The sequence below is a fragment of the Physcomitrium patens genome, chromosome 20 (genome assembly GCF_059467195.1).
Source record: "Physcomitrium patens ecotype Gransden chromosome 20, ASM5946719v1, whole genome shotgun sequence".
Lineage (NCBI taxonomy): Eukaryota > Viridiplantae > Streptophyta > Bryopsida > Funariales > Funariaceae > Physcomitrium > Physcomitrium patens.
Genome location: NC_143429.1, coordinates 2,411,065 through 2,429,031, shown reverse-complemented (window position 1 = coordinate 2,429,031; position 17,967 = coordinate 2,411,065). Strand labels below are relative to the sequence as shown.

At 40.4% G+C, this 17,967-nt stretch overlaps 4 protein-coding genes and 1 non-coding gene across 9 annotated transcripts; 4 read left to right on the top strand and 1 right to left on the bottom strand.

Moving 5' to 3' along the window:
* The first annotated feature begins 357 nt into the window (after window positions 1–357).
* LOC112273401 (uncharacterized) lies at window positions 358–1,822 on the top strand. Its single transcript, XM_073529143.2, has 2 exons — window positions 358–791; window positions 1,165–1,822. The coding sequence occupies exon 1, from the start codon at window positions 441–443 to the stop codon at window positions 786–788; it is 348 nt and encodes a 115-aa protein (XP_073385244.1). The 5' UTR covers window positions 358–440; the 3' UTR covers window positions 789–791; window positions 1,165–1,822.
* Window positions 1,823–4,161: 2,339 nt separating this feature from the next.
* On the top strand, window positions 4,162–7,885 carry LOC112273228 (plant UBX domain-containing protein 11). Of its 2 annotated transcripts, none has more exons than XM_024501717.3 (9): window positions 4,162–4,512; window positions 4,621–4,673; window positions 4,850–4,931; window positions 5,099–5,164; window positions 5,340–5,407; window positions 5,519–5,621; window positions 5,837–6,439; window positions 6,857–7,114; window positions 7,368–7,885. In XM_024501717.3, exons 1-9 carry the CDS (start codon window positions 4,362–4,364, stop codon window positions 7,613–7,615), a joined length of 1,632 nt encoding a protein of 543 aa, XP_024357485.1. In that variant the 5' UTR covers window positions 4,162–4,361; the 3' UTR covers window positions 7,616–7,885. The 2 variants fall into 2 exon arrangements, with proteins under 2 accessions (XP_024357485.1, XP_024357486.1); XM_024501718.3 differs by having other exon boundaries at window positions 4,170–4,512; window positions 7,380–7,885.
* Window positions 7,886–8,879: 994 nt separating this feature from the next.
* On the top strand, window positions 8,880–9,006 carry LOC112273720 (U6atac minor spliceosomal RNA). Its single transcript, XR_002967131.1, has one exon. It is a non-coding gene; the product is annotated as a U6atac minor spliceosomal RNA (small nuclear RNA).
* A 627-nt stretch (window positions 9,007–9,633) lies between these two features.
* Window positions 9,634–12,476, top strand: LOC112273227 (protein NUCLEAR FUSION DEFECTIVE 4). Its single transcript, XM_024501716.3, has one exon. It carries the CDS (start codon window positions 10,507–10,509, stop codon window positions 12,403–12,405), a length of 1,899 nt encoding a protein of 632 aa, XP_024357484.1. The 5' UTR covers window positions 9,634–10,506; the 3' UTR covers window positions 12,406–12,476.
* Window positions 12,477–12,838: 362 nt separating this feature from the next.
* Window positions 12,839–17,085, bottom strand: LOC112273229 (putative sodium/metabolite cotransporter BASS3, chloroplastic). 4 transcript variants are annotated; one of them, XM_024501720.3, is made up of 7 exons: window positions 16,921–17,085; window positions 16,519–16,568; window positions 15,223–15,532; window positions 14,575–14,965; window positions 14,235–14,330; window positions 13,720–14,026; window positions 12,839–13,489 (listed from the first exon to the last, which is right to left on the bottom strand). In XM_024501720.3, exons 3-7 carry the CDS (start codon window positions 15,434–15,436, stop codon window positions 13,013–13,015), a joined length of 1,485 nt encoding a protein of 494 aa, XP_024357488.1. In that variant the 5' UTR covers window positions 15,437–15,532; window positions 16,519–16,568; window positions 16,921–17,085; the 3' UTR covers window positions 12,839–13,012. The 4 variants fall into 4 exon arrangements, with proteins under 4 accessions (XP_024357488.1, XP_024357487.1, XP_024357489.1 ...); XM_024501719.3 differs by lacking the exon at window positions 16,519–16,568; XM_024501721.2 differs by lacking the exon at window positions 16,519–16,568 and having other exon boundaries at window positions 16,763–16,966.
* Window positions 17,086–17,967: the final 882 nt, after the last annotated feature.

Below are 17,967 nucleotides of genomic sequence, written 5' to 3'. Positions count from 1 at the left end.
CTTCTTCCTACGTGGACTTGCTAACCCAAAATTATACAACTAACTCTCTTGTGGGTTTCCTATCTCCACGATGGTGCAAAGCGAATGCAGGTGACTTAGATCGGCCAGGGCAGCTCCGAGAATTTCGTTATAGAGCCAAGACTTTCCTGCCTTGTGCTGTGATGGTTTCCAGGCGTTTTCCAATTCTAGAGTTACGATGATGCTGGTGTACAGCTGTTTTTGCAACTGAGTGGACTTTCTTGCACCGTAGACATGTCGTCTCGGCTGACTCGGTTCCTTTTCGTTCGGTAAAGAGATCAGTCTCATTTCCTAAACCTTATATAGTAGATCCGACTTGTTTTTGTTCAGATATCTCTCTACTTATCGTCTTCGTTTTTCCACGTATAGAACCTGTTGCTCCCAGTGTCCATCATTTGCCTTGTTCCTATTCCCTCACCACAATGGCTGCCTCTCCACGAGCTCTCTCCCTCCTGCTCCTCACCATGCTTCTCTCCTCTATGTGCTTGCAAGTAGCCGCGGATTCCACTATCCAGAACGTCTCCTCAGTCGACATGAAGGTGAACGGGAAGGTTTTGAAGAGGATGGAGATTCTCACCCTTCGCCTTGTCAAAAGGCAAACTGCTACCATTACGGTCGAATTCGCGGCCAAGGTTAGTCATATCGTGATAAAAAACCGTCGCCAGCTCTTCGTGGTGGACAACCAATTCAACACCGTAGACTTCGGAGACGGCAAGATTTACAAGACCTTGGACTTGGTGGAAGCGAGATTGGTCGCCAACTCTTTCTAGAAGGTACGCGGTTCTAATCGAGTCGCCGGTCAGTACTGGTGGAATCCATACTAAACTTTCTGAGGTGCAGCCTCCGAAAAGCTCACTGTCGCGATTCTAAATAGTATGTTTAGGAAGTGAGGCTTAGGTCATAGTAGATGATCTGCATTTGGAGCTCATATGAATTTTCTGTAGCCATCACTGGAGACTGTTAGACTCGTGATATTCAGTACTTCCTCTCTTTCATATACTTCGGGAGTGGAATAAACCATCGGTATTAGTGTGCCAATGACGGTGGGATAGTATTGGCAGAACGTTAGAGGTAGTTATCAAGCTCCTTAAGCTCAATCCTTTCAGTCTCTCAGAAGCGAATGTCATCTTTTTGTTTTGCCACCAGGTGTTACATTTCGATCACATGAGATTGAAGGCTGGCCGACACCTGAAACTAGCCCTGTTGAACTACACCCACACTTCGAAGCTCATAAAGTAGTCGCGGTAATAAGTGTCAGGTTCCCGAAGAGTAGTTAAGAAAAAAAACAAAAGGAACTGAAAAGGCCACAGCACTGGACTCAAAACCGGTGGTATGTGAACGAAGTATATATTCCAGAGATGAAACTTTCACGCCGTTTCATGTCTATGTTTCCCCTCTGTCTCCAATGTTAAAGCAGTTGTGTGTGGATCACCTTTCCAAAACACGCCCCAACTGGTCCACAAACTCTCACTTCTGGTCTGTGAGGGATACTTGCTTGAGCTTTACTGCTACCGACTACCTCGGCAACTTCAAAGCCGAACAGTTTAAAAGTTTTATCCACTTGGGTCCGTTGGAAAATCGCATCTGGCGTCATATCCGAGGCTTCTTTGTTCTGAACTTACATGCCACCTTCCGGAAATTGAAGATGAAAGGAAAATTGCTGAGGAGCATCTGCTGGAGCGTCCATTTTGTGCTTAATTAAGTTGCTGACAATGTGATAGTTTAGAAGGAATTATATAGTTGTTCAAGGTGATTTTGCCATTTGTATGTTTTTTTTTTAAATAAAAGATGATCATTGTTATGATATTGTGTGGAATGATATACTTCAATCGTCAATTTCTTCAATTATCGTATAGGACATGAAACATGAAACATTTTAAATTGAATATTGGTTATGTAGAAAACATAATAATACACTAACATCATGATTTTTAACATTAAAAATGGTGATTAGAAATATTAAGGTGTCATGATATATTCTTAAATCATGAAAATATTGAAAAATAGATTAGAATTTTGATTTTAATACATAAAGATCATGAATGTCTTTTGCAACAATAAAACACTGTTTGAAAGTGTTTAAGTTGAAGACTGCAGAAGATTTTGTGTTTAACTATTGCTAAAATGTTGATAGTAATTTGCTACCACATGAATCTGAGAAGGGTACAAAAAACATAAGCTTCAATCCCTATTCTATGTGTAATAAAATTCCAAAATAATGTGACTTAAAAAATTGTTAAAATTACAGATAAATTCAAAATATTCAATTTTCCAATGTGCTTTTAATCTTTTTAATTGCAGTATTTTTTGTATTAAAAATGAATAAAATACAAATGAATATTAAAATAAAAAAACATAATTTCATGGTTAAGTATTTATTGTTATTATTATTATTAAAAATCAAAAGTGAAGACATGGACAAAAACACAATTGTACATAAGATTATCAGACTTGTTGGCAAAGACATGGCTTGGACATTAGTGGATAAAATTTAATAAGATAAGTCAACAAAGATATAGGTGGACTATGATTTGATGAAGACAATAAAGCAAATAGGCATGGACATAAAAATCAATGAAAATAGAAGGCAAAGACCAACCTATATATTTTAAAAATGTAATGAGTGTAGAAACTTAGAAGATTATGGTAGACATGACATACAGTAGACAAGAAAGTAATGTTGGAAATTATGATTTAACATTCCTTCTAATATATAATGCAATTTTAGATTATGTATTAGGAAACAAGACTGTAGTGTGTGAAGAGCAAGATAACTTTAGCATATGTTTTTAATGTAAAAGCATGTGAGTCTTATTGTTATTTAGCATGCATTAATTATTAAGGATTATAAAATATTTCCTCTACATCTTTGTGATTAAGAACTCCAGTCATGTAATACTTATTTATGTTAATTATCTTATATTAGTTCTACCCAAGTAGATGATTGTAAATTGAATCTACATACATATATATATATATATATATATATATATACATATATATATGCTTTTTACATAATTATTTTAGAACCAATAAAATTTTACAATATTCAGTTTAACAATATAAATTGCCTTCTAATATGTGTTGTTTGACTAGATGTAAATAAGCTGAATAATTATTAAATACCAATCAAACTTGAATCAATCCAATTAAATTACATGATTAAAAAGCTAATATGAAATTACCAAAAAATTCATGATGTATACACACATTTACATGACAACGTACTTCCTTCAGATGCAATTAATTGCAGTAGAGGTAGCCAACTTGTAATATTATAGAGTTGTACCAATAACAAGTGCTAAGTTGCCTTTCATGAGTTTTATTACTCGAAAAAAATGTATGTATTTTAAGTGTACCTGTGATATATGTTAAGTTTAATTTTACACGATTTTTTGTATTTTTCCAATTATTACTAATACAAACATTTTGAGCAACAGGAATTCTGAAAGTGATTTTGATGCTATTAAAAAATATACCATATCCATATTGCATTCCTTCATTTAAAAGTGCAATTAATAATACAAAAAAATACAAAAAAAAAAAAATGTTTAAAGAAATCAAAACCAATAGTAAAGTTCCGGATTGCATCAAAGTACCAAGTTCAAACCAGTAATATTAAAAAATTAATTAATTTTTTTATTATAAAAAAACAGGAATTAATATCTTCTACATTGCAATTTCACATGGGATGATATTTTGAGTTTGACTAGACAAACTTAGATAAATTACAAACAAAAGAACTACCTACAAATTCTGTTCCATCAAATTCATAAAATCAAAATCACACAAATTAAATGGCCGATTTAAATACATACACATTTTTTTTCTGTTACATATTTACATTCGAACTTCAAGCAACTTAAAACTATTCGAACACAAAATCACGTCGATTCTAAAATATAAAAATACTTTACAACAATATTGCATACAATGTACATGGTACATGCCAGTGTGAGGATTTATGAAAGGGATTAAAGTTGGGGTTAAGGAGGGGGCAGCGGTACCATGGCGGGTGTCACACTCGTGTAAGATGGATCGGTACCTGTTTTCGATCCAGTGTAACTGGGTATCATATGCGGTTCTCAGAGGGTATCTCGAATTATCTGTCGTGGGTCTTGCTTCTGTGGGTGTGTGTTGTGAGTTGCAGGGGATATTTTGTCGTTTTTTTAAAAAAATTTTACTAGAGTGTGCTTTCGAGCTTCATCGCAGGCTCGTTCGAGTCACTAAGTGTTGAATCCCTGTTTTGATCCCCAATCTCTCGCTCGTGTCTTTCCCATTTGGTTCAAATCGTGCGCTTTTTCTTACCTGGTTAGAGTCTTCTCGGAACCCATTTCTGGATTATGGAGGCTGCGCGGGGAGATGGAGGAGCCTTCGATCATACTTCGGATGGGGATGTGAACGTCCCGTCCGGAATTTTTTTCAAGGGTTCCACTTCGGAGGCGATTGCTCGGGCTCAGCAGGATGATTTGGTTCTTATTGTCTTCGTAGCAGGTAGGGTTTGGAGATTGTGGGTGTGTTGTGAATTGAGTGTTTCGATGCGGGGTATGGAGGAGTGGGAATTCTGACGTTGTGGCGCGAGCTTTTTCTCATTCTCGACAGGTGATGATGAGGAGTCGGTTTCCATGGAGTTGACGACATTTCACGATTCAGCGGTGGGTTCTTGGGCTTTTATTTTTATTTTTATGATAATTGTCAGAGGCAATTACTGGATGTCAGGGTATAGGGTAAAGAAGTTCTCTGTTTTGCATGGGCGTTTATCCGTGATGAATTCGTTTTGATGGTTTTGATCGGAGGAATCTGAGCTTGCTGGATGTGAGACTCGGCACAGGTGTTGGATGAGGTGAAGCAGCACAGTCTGATCCTTCGATTACAGGAAGGAACCATTGATGCTGCTTATTTTCAAGCTATTTGTATCCTTTTCATTAAAAGTTAGTCTGCTTATTTGAAGCCAATTTTGGTTCAGAGACCATGTATTTTGCATCCAACGGATTACTGTGGTCTTGCAACAGGAGTTTAGCATTCGTGATAGTTAGTAGATCCATGTCAATAGTCTTTTCCTTAATAAGAACTACGTAAGTCCCCCTAAGTCGTGTTCCAACAATTACATTCCTCGGATATAAAGGCTCGCTACTGTGTCAGTTGGGTAAGCCTTTGTTTCCGAGAACTTCAGTTCCTCAACCTGGAGTTTAGCACCTTGCTGTTATTATTTCGATTTCGGTATAACCCTTGAATGCATGTCTCTCATTTATCATCTTAGTTGAGCAACATCTCTGCTACAGGGCACGGCTGATGTATAATCCTGCTCTGTTGTGATATAGAGGGCTACCAAGGAACAGAGGAACTCTTGACAGCTCTGCGGCAGGCCGTGGCCACTGCAAAAACTCAGGTTTGACTTCGAACCGTAAGCGCATTTTCCATTCACTTCAACACGGTTGATCGATAAATGGAAAATCATTGTATTGACTATATTTTAAAAGCAAGTCTTGTTCTCCATCAGCTGCAGCAAGCGCGTGCAGCAAGCGCCATGGTTGCCCTTCTTTCTTCAGCAAACATGACAGCGAGTGGCACCGCTTCTTCAGCTCCTGAGTCTCAATCTGCAGGTGGTGCCACTGAACAATATCTGCTAGAAGTTTGACAGTGGGGTCTGTATTGTTGATTTTATGTGTTGCACTTATCAACCTTGCTAATTTCCATTAATTACTACTGTGTCATTACTGTTGCGGGACTGTAAATTGCATGTAAATGATACGGATTCTTAAATTACAATTGCAGTTTAATGGCAAGTATGTCAATCTAAACACGGTGGAACATGCAGGCAACTGCACAGACGAAGGTACTCCAGTACAATCAAACTCCAGCACAGTGGCGAATTCCGTTGCTCCCGAGCGAGAAGTAATGCCTACTGGTCAAAACGAGGGGTCATCAATGGGGGTGGATGTTGCAAGTCGCAAAGAACGAACCGTTGTCACTAGTAGTCCTGTCAATCCTGTGGCGCACCCAATTCAAGAGGCTGGTCCCTCGAGGGTCGAATCTCGTGATGAACGGGGTTCTGGTGGTAGTACCTCTACGGAAACCAACACATTAGCCTCAAAATCTAGTGCCGCTAAAAATGATTCGCAAGTTTTAAAGGCTGCCGAGGCTAGAACAGTTGTTAAGCAGGGGAGCGGGAACGGAAATGGGAAAAATACCAGCATGCGTCGGGAACAATCAGTGGAAAAGCTGGTCTCAGTGCCGCGCGTCAGGACTGGTCCGTTTCCTCTACAGGTTAAACTCACAAATGGTGAGACAATACAAGGGACGTTCGAGTCTTACCAGCTGTTGAGGGATGTAAAAAATTTCATTGACCTTCAGCGAACTGACGGTAATATGGATTATCGGTTGGCTGTTCCATTCCCTCGAAAAATATTTACTGAGGAAGGTAACTAATTGGCATCCACTTCCTCTTGCAACGTTTTTTTTTTTTTTTTTTTTTTTTTTTTTTTTTCCTTTCTTCTATGTGAAATAGAATAGTTGGAGATCTGAACTTTTGGATGATAGGATTGAAATCCAGCAAACTCAGGAAGGCTAGGATTTCACAGAATAGAGTTGATGATTAGTGTGGTGATAACAACCTTCTCAATGGATATTGTTTTCTGCTTCTGATTTAATTTTTTGGTTCAGCTTAATGTTTCCACAAGCTATATTATTTTTATAACATGCATGATAAGGAGAAAAGGAAGCTATCTTTTACGTGCGGCAAGACTTTATTTGCTTAGTTAAAGAGTTCTAGTCATGTTTCTTGTTCCTCTAGAGTTTTAGATAATTTTCTACTCTGAAGCACTCTTGTTTTGTGCAGACATGGATAAGGCATTATCTAAATTGGATATTGGTCCACGGTCAGCATTATTACTTGTAGGCAATGGCACTCCATCGGATAACTCATATCATTCTAGGACTTTGCAAAATAACGATTCCCATAGCTCTGCTCAAAGTGAAGCAAATGAAGGTGGCGGATCTTATGTTGGAAGGTTTTTATCTTTTCTGAGTCCATATGTATATGGTAGGTCTAATTCACCCCAAGATCACAAGAGCTCCTCATCTGCACCTCCTAGCGGTAAACTTCTCGGGCCTATTTGAGATTACTTATTTGAATATCTTTCATTACATGTTAGTCTGAGTGGATTCAATGACATTTATCGTAGTATGATTTTGCCACCACCCTTCTTTCCAGTCTTTTCGCCCTTACGAATTCTTCTGAGCCTAAGCTGTAATTTCAGAGATTAGAAAGTGAGTTTGTAATATGCAGATCGAGAGCATTTACTGCGCTATTCTTATTTTTATTTATTGTTATTTTGACGAAATTTCAGAATCGAATCCAGGTACGACCAGAGCTCTACGGGAGAGCTCTCATCCTACAATTGTAAACTCAAGTCGACCAGAACCACCAGTTCAGGAGAATTCTGCGCAAGCTGGAAGGTTGAGTCAAAGAAGAGGGGGTAGTTCAAATGTTCATACTCTTAGGGGAAATGACGAGGATCCTTCGCAGGGTAAAAACACGTATTGGAATGGAAACTCCACACAGTTTGGTGGAAACGATGAGGCAAAAGAAGACTGAGACTACTTATTTGAGATAAAGGCCGTTTGAATTTGGTTTCATGCCAACTGCTGTGTCTCTTACCGATCGTAGTTTAACTCTTCTATAATGGAGCGGAAGCTAAGGAGCTGGATCCTTACATTGTTTGTAACAATGAACTTTCATACGGCGGTAGAGTAGAGTGAAGATCTAGTTTTTAGAAATAGCCCTGTTGCACCTGTAATCTATTTACATGTCCTCTCCCCTATTTCATATGCACATCTCATGGAATTTTTCAATTCAAAGATAAAAGTGAGCCAGCAGGTATGTATGATTTCATGTTGTCTATGTTCTCAAATTTTAGAGCCCTAGCGTGCTAACCGGGTTTAGTGCTAATACAAATTCTCAGTTTTTCTACTGAAAAGTGGCTAGCAAGTCACTGGTATCGTCAAATCATTAGGTGTGTTTTTGATCTGAACCCCTTTAGGCCTAACCCACCCAAACTGGGTCGATTCTTTGTTCAAGAGCTAGCATTTTTCATTATTGATGACTTGCGGATTTGAACAGTCGCATATGAAAGTTAAGCAAGTCCTTGCAATAGTTATCACGATATAATTTGAACATTTCTAGTTGCAAACCCTTAAAGTAGCTTACCTCTTCAGTGGAGACCTTGACAGTCAGATGAAGCAAACCGAAAAGACCCTTAATAGAGGTTAAACTCCAGTTGGGTAGATGGAAGCTGTTCCTACTAAAATATTGGGCAACATCGAGATCAATGAATGTATGTATATGTTCCAAACTACGATTGAAGCTCAGTGCACCTTCTAGAATACTATTTTGCAATTTGGTAACTTACTGTAGAAATTGGGAAAGAAAGTAACAATCTTAAACTTTTTAGGCCCACAATTTGTATGGTGGAATACAAGAGGCTGAAATCATGCTTCTAGAATGAATGAAAATCTTATTCTGCGGATGCTGAGCTAACCTCCCGGTTCCGGTGTGCCTTGTTTAATATCAGCTTCTTGTTTATGGGTTACATTTCTTTCCTTTCCCTCCTGTATTTTATTTATTTATTTATCATCTTTATTATAATCACAAAATTATTAGTTCTTTGCTTTTTTTCCTTACTCCCCTCTCTTAAATCGTGTTTTTAGACGTCAGAAGAGTCGGGACCTCACTGGTTTTAGTTAGTGAGTACCATCGTTGACATGGCCTTTTTCTCCCCTTCACCGGTCCATCGTATTGCCCCATGTTGATTGCCTGAAAACTTTATATAACATTTATAAGAACACAAGTCAGATTCTTAGTGATCGTTTAGCCAAGAGAAGGTTAGCATCTCCCTCGACAAGGACGAGAAAAACCTTCGGGTTTTACACATGAGATATAGGCCTCCCATGCCCGGCTCGCCGGCGTGGGTCTCAATTCAATTTTTCCATCACTCAAAGCATCAGATAGAAAAGCATCAGATAGAATATGAGAATGGTGAAAGTTGGTCTCAAAATGAAGAAGGTTAATTATACTGTTGAACAGTGGGCGTCGGAAGACGGGTACTGGCTCGTTCTCAGGAAGAACAGAACGAGCCTTGGAAAGACCAGCAGCTAGACCAGAAATGTGTTCTGTCAAATGCTACAACATATGAGTAACATGTGAGTTTAGTTTGTCACCATGCTTCATGTTTCCGTCGTTTTCTGTTGGTTCTGCTGGGAGTTGCTCTTGGTGTGGCGTTTTTCGCCGGACTGCTGTGGTACAGGATTGGTCATGTTGACAGAGAAGCTCTCGAGAATTTTGAGCTGGCATGGAAGATTGCTGAACATAACTCGTTTAAGGGTACCAATCACGGACATATATTTGTCCAAGGAAAAGATTTGGTCAAAATATCGTACACTAGCACTCGTCATTAAGAATTATTTAGGTCACTGCTCGGACCATGTTCTGGACCCTACGAAGCAACTTCGGTCTCGTGTGGAGAGCCAAAGAAAATTTCCAGTAATCTAACTCAATCTTCCTTGTTTAACTAATCCGAATTTGGGTTTTCGCTACACATCAGAAGTGCGTGTTCCAGAAACTGGGGATCAACACCAGAAACTTGTAAGCTGGGTCAGTAGGAGCTGTGTGCTTTGCCATAGCTCGTGACATTATCACAACGCTTTGGATGTAGGAGCGATCACTTCTTCCAGAGGTGAAAAAATGGAAATTTATTTCTTTCTTTCTATCGTGAGGGGCTTTCGGATCATTGATATGAGATATTGCCGCAGACTCATTGGCTTAACCTATCGTAACACCTCTGTCGATCTGCACTATATCAAATATGATTGGCCATCTTAGAACTTCTATTTTAAGAGGTACTTTCGAAATTTCAGAACATGCTCAAGTGTAAGTGTCTTCAATCACTTTCTTAGTGACATGGAGACGGAATTCTATCTGAGGATGAAAAGTTCACTTAGCTCGGACGCTTCACGATGGGTTAGACCCAACGAGAGGGGTCGTTGCTATGCAAATGAAGTCGTCCATGGATTCAATCTAGGTCCATGCAGGAAATTTAGAGTAATGAAGTTTCCGTGCCAAGCATGGCGTAGCGTAGATCTGTGAGTTTTATTCTATTCTATGTTTGGAAGCAATTACTGTGACGCCAGGTGCCTTACCCAGCTCGCAGAAATTTTGTGAAGAGGATTTTCAGGGCAGAACAAAGCGTGCATGCTGAGCTTCCGGCGAGGATTTAGCTGAGTAATTCGTACCACCATCTCTGTGCAACGTCTGAAGTGCTGAGCAAGCGGCAGATTTGTGGTGGGGAATGTCTTTAAGAGTACCCTGTCGTCCATTCGAAGGTCTTGGTACAGCTGGTTCGGTGCAAACCTACTAATAATTTTGTAGCAAATTAGCTGTAGTTCACATGAAGAACAAGCCTTGAGGCTGTCTGCAACTAATCGTTAGTGATGGCAGCGACTGCGGGAGCTGGCAGCTGTTCCGATGGCCGCTTCTCTCAAACCCTGCTGCAAGTATTCCGAGGTAGATGGTTTGTGATCGCAGTAGGAATCCTGGTAATGATCACAAGCGCAGGAGCATACAGCTTCGGTCTCTACTCTCAGAAGCTGAAGTCGGTTCTAAACATCAATCAAGAGCAGATGAACCTAGTTGCTAACTTCAAGGATTTGGGAGTGAACCTAGGAATCCCTGCAGGACTGCTGTATGATTTCTGGTCGCCAGGGGGAGTGCTGCTCGTGGGGTCGGTGCAGGGAACCTTAGGGTACACTTTATCATGGCTTGCGCTGACGAAGAGAATCTCTCCTTCCTTATGGCAAATGTGTCTGTTTCTCTTCATCGGCGCGAATTCTCAGCCCATGTTCAACACCGCTGTCTTAGTACAGGCCGTGAAGATGTTCCCTTCGAGCAGAGGCATCATCATCAGCTTGATGAAGGGGTACATTGGCATCAGCGGCGCCATCCTCATTCAAGTCTTTGTTGCCATCGAGGGCTCCAAGAACCCTGAAGCTTTCTTGTTGCTCTTAGTTTGGCTTCCTTCTACTGTAGCTCTTGTGTCCATTTTCTTCATTCGGTCGAATGTCAAACCGTTTCAAGGTCTTCCTGATAGCAAGTACTTCTATGCATACTTAGCTCTTGGTTTTGCTCTCGCCTTCTATCTAATGGGCGTGAATGTTGCCAGCAACTTGACTAAAATGAGTAAGAATGCCGAACGGTTGGTCGGAGCTGGGATGTTGGTCCTCCTTGTCATTCCGTTGCTTATCATAACCTACAGCTCTGAAATTCATGGCAAGCAAAGTCTGAATGCTGTAGAAGGACAGGATGACGTAGAAGCCGCTGACAATGAACAGAAGAAGGTGGTTTCCGAGCCATTGTCGACTGTTGGTGATGTCATGCTTCAGGAATCTAATGGATTGCAATCTCGACAAGAATTACACACTGGAAATCAGATTGTTGACGAGGGTAAACTAGCTGCTGATCTATACGCAAGTGGTGCGGGCAAGGAGCTCGAAGACAATTCCTCGTTGGGAGCAGATACAGATAGGGAACAAATTCACACCAAGAAAGCATGGCCGAAGAGAGGAGAGGACCACACCATCCGGGAAGCGCTCACGAGCTTGGATTTCTGGATCCTCTTTGTCGCGACCATTTTCGGTGTGGGCTCGGGGCTAACAGCAACCGACAACATGGGCCAACTTGGATTGTCTCTTGGCTACCCTCCCACGAATGTAAAAACATTTGTGTCGCTCTTGAGCATTTGGAACTCAATTGGCCGCTGGGTGGGGGGATTTCTTTCCGACTATCTTCTGTTCCGGTATGGCTTCCCCCGGACTCAGTTTTACACAATTGCTCTACTCATGATGGCGGTTGCCTACGTGCTTCTCGCCGTCAATGTCCCTGCGTGTCTTTACTACGGCTCCATCCTGCTAGGGATGTCCTTCGGCACGCTGTTTCCCGTCTACACGACCATTGTTGCAGAGGAATTTGGATTGAAGCGCTTCGCAACGCTCTACAACTGTCTCAATATCTCCAGCTCTGTTGGGAACTACATCCTGTCTGGCCCTGTGGCGGGCAAGTTCTACGACGCGGAGGCAAGGAAGCAAGCAGATAGGTTGAACTTGGGCGGGAATTCCGTGCTGATTTGCGATGGCTCCGTGTGCTTTCGTCGCACGTGTTTTACTTTGATGGGGGTGAGCATTGGAGCCGCGACTTTAGCCGGATTGCTTTGGTATCGAACCAAACATTTTTACACTGAAATGCACAAGGATTTCCAGAAATCAAAGAGCTGTGAACTGGCGCAGAGAGCAAATCATGAGGATTCATGGGTCGGAAGTTCCGAGAAAAGAAACTAGAATATACCAAATTGTAAATAACGTATTGAAATGGAAGTTGTAAGCCACGGGGCTAATTTTCAACTTTGAAACCTCACAGTACAACCCATGACGTGCACAACTTTCAGGCATATTAATGAATGAAAGTCGACCAGTATACTAAATTTCCCTGTGCGGTTACAGTGTACAATATTAACAATGCCATGCATTGAGTGGCTCAACTGTCAATTATGCATGTGTTTAGATTCTAGTATTGAGAGATATATCGTATAGGTAGTATTCTCAACAAGATAATGAAGATTTCCTTCTGATTGTCAATCCGCCTCTTCCCAAATTTAAGCTATAAAACACACATTACTTATCAAAACAGTACAGGTCCAGATGGACAAAGCAGCAAAATGCCTGAAAAGGTCGCAGCTCAATCGTGTTGCATGGCAGCTGGGTGACAAAAGAATTGAACTCAAAAATATGCTTTATAATACAAATACCGATGCCACTATTTGAATCAGTTGCATATCGATTAATAAATTTACAGGGATAGTACCAAATTGGCACACCATTCTCTACCTCAAATTTCTGCTTACTACCTCAAAAATGATTCTGCACTACAATTGGGGAACTAGACAACTCAGGCATATGATACATCTCCGGGTAGTACTCTTCTAATGTTGCGAATCTGGTGCCCCTTCCCCCAAAAGGATGCAAGCGACAGGCCCATTATAGCCATCACAACTACTGAGCATGCAGGAGGAACCGCGTGACTATCACCAAGAAACTGTGTCGCCAAAAGCATTGCCAGTGTAGAGCTTTGCATGCCTGTGCACAGGCTTACTGTCCGTGAAACCTTCTCATCTTGCTTCCAGAATGGCAATCTCGGAACCCAATATCCAAGGACGAAGGCACTAATGTGGAATGCCAACACAGGGAACAGAAGGAGAAATCCTTCCATAGATACAATTCGACTTTTGTTCAAAGCCAATGGGCTTCCAATGCACAAAGAAGTGCACACCATAGCCATTAGGGGCATAAACGGCCGTATTTTGTCCACGAAGTTCTTGGCGTATGTATTCAAACTAAGACCAAGGACAATGGGAAGAATCACCACCTGCGAGTCAACATCGATCATGAGTTTCCTCCAACTTCAATCCAAGAAATTAAAATAAATTCGGGATCAGTAAGTAAAGACGTGTAGTTTGAATACATCACACACATCATCAAAAACACCTACGTAAACAGCTAGCCTGAATAATGATAAAGACCAAATACACCCTACACAACTGGACTCCAATTCAAATATTCCCCTCGAAATCAATAATTGAGGTAGGTCTGAATTACCTGAAGGATAGATTTGCCCATGGCAATGACATCCACCGGCACAACAGATCCGATCAGAAATTTTGTCAGGAGAGGTGTAATAATCACGGACGTGATTGTGGTTAAGCTTGTCAAAATGATGCTCAAGGCAACATCGCCTTCACTTAAGAAAGCAGCATAACTTGAGAGTTGAGCTCCAGCGACGCAAGATGTAAGGATTAATCCTGATGAGAATGCTGGAGACACGCTTAAGGCAGCGCACACCAGTAGTCCCAAAAGGGGCTTCACAATGTACTGAGCTACATATCCTACCAGTACAGGCAGAGGCCTGAAAATTCAAAGAGCACAAGGTCTTAGAACTTGTAACCGTCAGCATTGTCATATTTCAAACAACTACATCTTAAAAATACACTGCCATTTCACGTAGAAATGAAAATTAAATTAAATTAGATCAGTTACACATTCCTCTATGTATACGCGTTTCTCAAAACAACTGGCAAAATCCACTGACATTTTATTTCGAAGGGATGTAATACCTTTTGATTACAAGCGCAAAATCGGAAACAGACAGCTGCACCCCTATTGACAGCATAATTCCTCCGAGGGCTGGAGCGTAATAGTCTTTGCTAACCCTGCATAGAACGCAATGGTAAGTCCAACAACACAGGAGACCATATTACTAAAAAAAGACACAGATTGGAAGGTGTAATGGTTGTGGAAACCATCAAAATCTTTAGTCACTACAGGTTTTATCTGGTTTAGAATGAGAGAAACATTCACAGTTTCGTCCACATCAACAACTAAATCATCGCATGCATCAGAAGCTACGTGTATCATAACAATTACATACTTGGCCCACACCCAATAGCCACTTACCAAGCAAAAGAAGCAGGCTGAATCAACGCAGATACCGCAGTTGCTAAAACAACATACGGGAGCATTTGCGATAGTGACTTCGTAAGATCAACTTTTTTTCCCTTCTTGTCACGCTTTACTTTGATGCCAAATGACGCCAGTGATACATTGCCTTCTCTTATGTATGTGCCAACTCTTCCTTTGTGTCGCGCTTTGGAAGTCTCGATCGCGGTTTCCTCCTCCACTTTGAAGGGCATTGACAGGACTGGCTTATTGGATGAAGACTTGAGAGGCTTGAGTCCGTCCTGATTACCTTGAGGAGTACGAGTAGTTACATCTAGGTGGTGCTTACTTTTCTCACTAGGTTGTTTGTTATATGCTGAACTGCCCGTGTCTCCAGATGGTACTCCATCTGTTGAAAATAAAAGCACACACACATATTAAACCTTGTACTGTGTGCATCCGTTTAGTAATATGAAACATACTATTGTTATTTTTAAAATATAGAAAAAATAAATATAAATAAAAATCAATTAGTTCGCCAGCATGACATACTTCAGTAATTAGACCAAAGCACTCACGTGTCTATAAGAGAAAAAAAACCATTTCATAATCTCACATTTAATCTGTGACAGCCATTGAGATTAGTATGAAAGAAGAAGAGCTTACATTTAGCGCTACACCTCAAAACACGATCAAGTATCTCTGCACGCCTTATGAATCCAGAGTAGAAGAGACGATGCTTCGGGAGGCTTGAGCCTCGTAAAAAACTGCTGCTTCTTAACGGTAATCTACTTCCCAAACCTTCAGGACATGTAGGATGTCCATGTAGTGAAACTACATTTTGAACGTGGCGCACAGAATTCGCAATGCTCGCCTCCATCACTAAGGACCACAACGACGCCCGCACAATTTAAACAAGGCGTGTCAAAAATAAGTCTCAATTACTACACGATGCCCATAATTTATAGTTGTAAACCTGCAAGCACATACCAAAAACTCATCAGTGGGTCACAAAATGAATACGGAAATTGTAAAAAAATTAAAAGATAAAGATCAAATTAGATTATTGTAAAAAAATGTTCTAAGGGAGACACGATCTTGATATATAGCTATTTTCCATATGAAAATAACATACCCTCGCGGATTTGACTTTGGACTGCGCCTCCTTTTAACAAATTCATTCCACATAAATTTGTGGCCTCAAATCAAAGAACAGCCAAAAACTCCAAAGAAGCGTCACTCATCTGCCAGGGAATCGACCCATAAAAACAACCAGAAGACAGACACTGATTGCTTGGTAATTTGGGAAGAAGAACATACACTTACATCAAAGACCTAAGTATACCCTAAGCTCTTCGCGAGCAGAAATGTTTATTAAAAATAAACACCTTCTGTGACAAGAAACTACTACGTTTCATCTTAAAAAACTTCGCAATATACACAATTGTGCGAGTCCGGGCTTGGGAAACCCCAGAAGTCCATCTTCAAGAGATCATGGAGACAGGGGCAGACAAAAAAACAACATGCCGATCACCGGAGGTAAGCTAAGGAGAGGCCAGGACCTTCGACTTGAAAGCAAGTGGAACTTGAACAAAGAATGCAAATCTGAATGGAAAATAAATAGTGACCCTCACTCTGAAGACAAGGGACAAAGCTCTGGACTTGAAAGTGGCATTACAGGTAAGCGAATGTAGTAACAAGGATGAAAAAAAGAAGAAGTGAGGAAAGGGAATTCCCTTGGTCTTTAAAGCCTAATAAGTAATTAATTCGATCTAAACAGTGGATACGAAGTGTCGGATACTGCGAAGCAGATGATTGTGAAAGTGATAAAATACTACACACTCAAGCGGCCATGCGCCTAACAACTGTAAAACTTCACAAAATTCTACCCGTCCTACCAAGAGCCAACCACGAAATTAATACTTGATACATATGTTTCGAAGACAATAAACGACTACTTACTCAGTGAGAATTCTGGTGCACTCAATGCCGAGCTATTTCGGACACCCGTTCTGTAGTACACCCAAGACAATGAAACTCCAGTGAAATTTCAGTAGAAGAACTTGCACGAACCACTCTTACCCACGCAACTAGGATTACGAGGATCAAAAGAGGACTGCCTCTCCCTCTCCCTCTCTCACTCTGTCTCTCACACATCCAAGAGCACACACCAAAATAGAACCTAAACTTTGCGACGATTTCCCACCAGAATGGTCCCAAAACTATTCCAGCAGATTCCTGGACCACCTCGACCACCTGTGAAACCAATGCAGCCACCTCCAAAAAATATTCCAGGTACAGTCGCGACCAAAACTCAGCCGAATTCGACAGTGGAGACTGACTTCTAAAGTAAAGATTACATACTCAAATTTGTGCTGAAGTGAGCCAGAAGACGCTAGTATGCTTGTGCACCTCCCTCACTCTGAAGGCCCCAGAGCTAGAACGACAGCGGCTCGCACAGCACACGCCAACACACGCCACGCTGCGAGAAAGCTTCAATCGTCGAAGCGGAGTCTGTAGCTCTCCTTCAAGGGAAGAGATGACGGATTGACATGTATATCCTTTCCATTTGTATTCTAATGCGTATGGATGTAAATTAGTCTATGGATTGGGTTCGGTTACAGGTCTCCGCGGCTTTGGGCTCACTTCGAAATATTGTGCTTCTTTCCTTCTCCCGAGGTCGCAGGTTGGTTTGGTCAAGAATATGGGTTTTAAAATATTGATAAGTGTGTTAATCGAGTAATGGATCGTTATTTTCACTTATGAATCATATCTGTACAAATAGGTTCTTAATGGATTCTATTTTTACTTTTTTAATTTTTATTTTATGTGTTTGCTTTGAATATGTGAATGTTTGTCATGTGCGGAATGTGGAACTCAGGCACAATACAAGTTTAAACTTTTATGTGGCAATTAATGTGTGGTTTTTTCAAAATCTTTTACAGTCAGAATTTTAAAATTAACAGAAAAAAGGAAAAACCAAAAATGTTACATTTTAACAAGGCAACGTTATTCCACAACTTTTATAAAAAAAACTAGACCATTTCTTGATGAAACCTTACTATTTGACAAGACCTTACAGAAAGGATTAATCAACAACCAGTGAAACAAGAATTCAAAAGTCTTTAGTATCATGGAATCGTTTTGTTTAATAAATACCATGGTCCACATTTTTACTGCATACTCATCAGTCTTTTTAGTTTAGCAGAAACAACAACTGAATGACCAAGAATTTAAAATGTTGGTATTTAATTACAGAATTTTGAATGATCCACTTGAATAATACATCTTTTTTTAAAATCGAAAGTCAATATTATACTTATATATATATATATATATATATATACATATGAATGAATTGATGGTTTAAACAAACACATACTGTTTGTATAAACGTATTTGACACTCGGG

Coding starts and splice junctions, on each gene's coding strand:
- LOC112273401 (XM_073529143.2), top strand. CDS start 441: ATGGCTGCCTCTCCACGAGCTCTCTCCCTCCTGCTCCTCACCATGCTT.
- LOC112273228 (XM_024501717.3), top strand. CDS start 4,362: ATGGAGGCTGCGCGGGGAGATGGAGGAGCCTTCGATCATACTTCGGAT. Junction 4,932..5,098: donor TGCTTATTTTCAAGCTATTT/GTATCCTTTTCA, acceptor GAACTACGTAAG/TCCCCCTAAGTCGTGTTCCA. Junction 7,115..7,367: donor CTCATCTGCACCTCCTAGCG/GTAAACTTCTCG, acceptor ACGAAATTTCAG/AATCGAATCCAGGTACGACC.
- LOC112273227 (XM_024501716.3), top strand. CDS start 10,507: ATGGCAGCGACTGCGGGAGCTGGCAGCTGTTCCGATGGCCGCTTCTCT.
- LOC112273229 (XM_024501720.3), bottom strand. CDS start 15,436: ATGGAGGCGAGCATTGCGAATTCTGTGCGCCACGTTCAAAATGTAGTT. Junction 14,331..14,574: donor CAGCCTGCTTCTTTTGCTTG/GTAAGTGGCTAT, acceptor CGTTCTATGCAG/GGTTAGCAAAGACTATTACG. Junction 13,490..13,719: donor TGGGCAAATCTATCCTTCAG/GTAATTCAGACC, acceptor GTTGACTCGCAG/GTGGTGATTCTTCCCATTGT.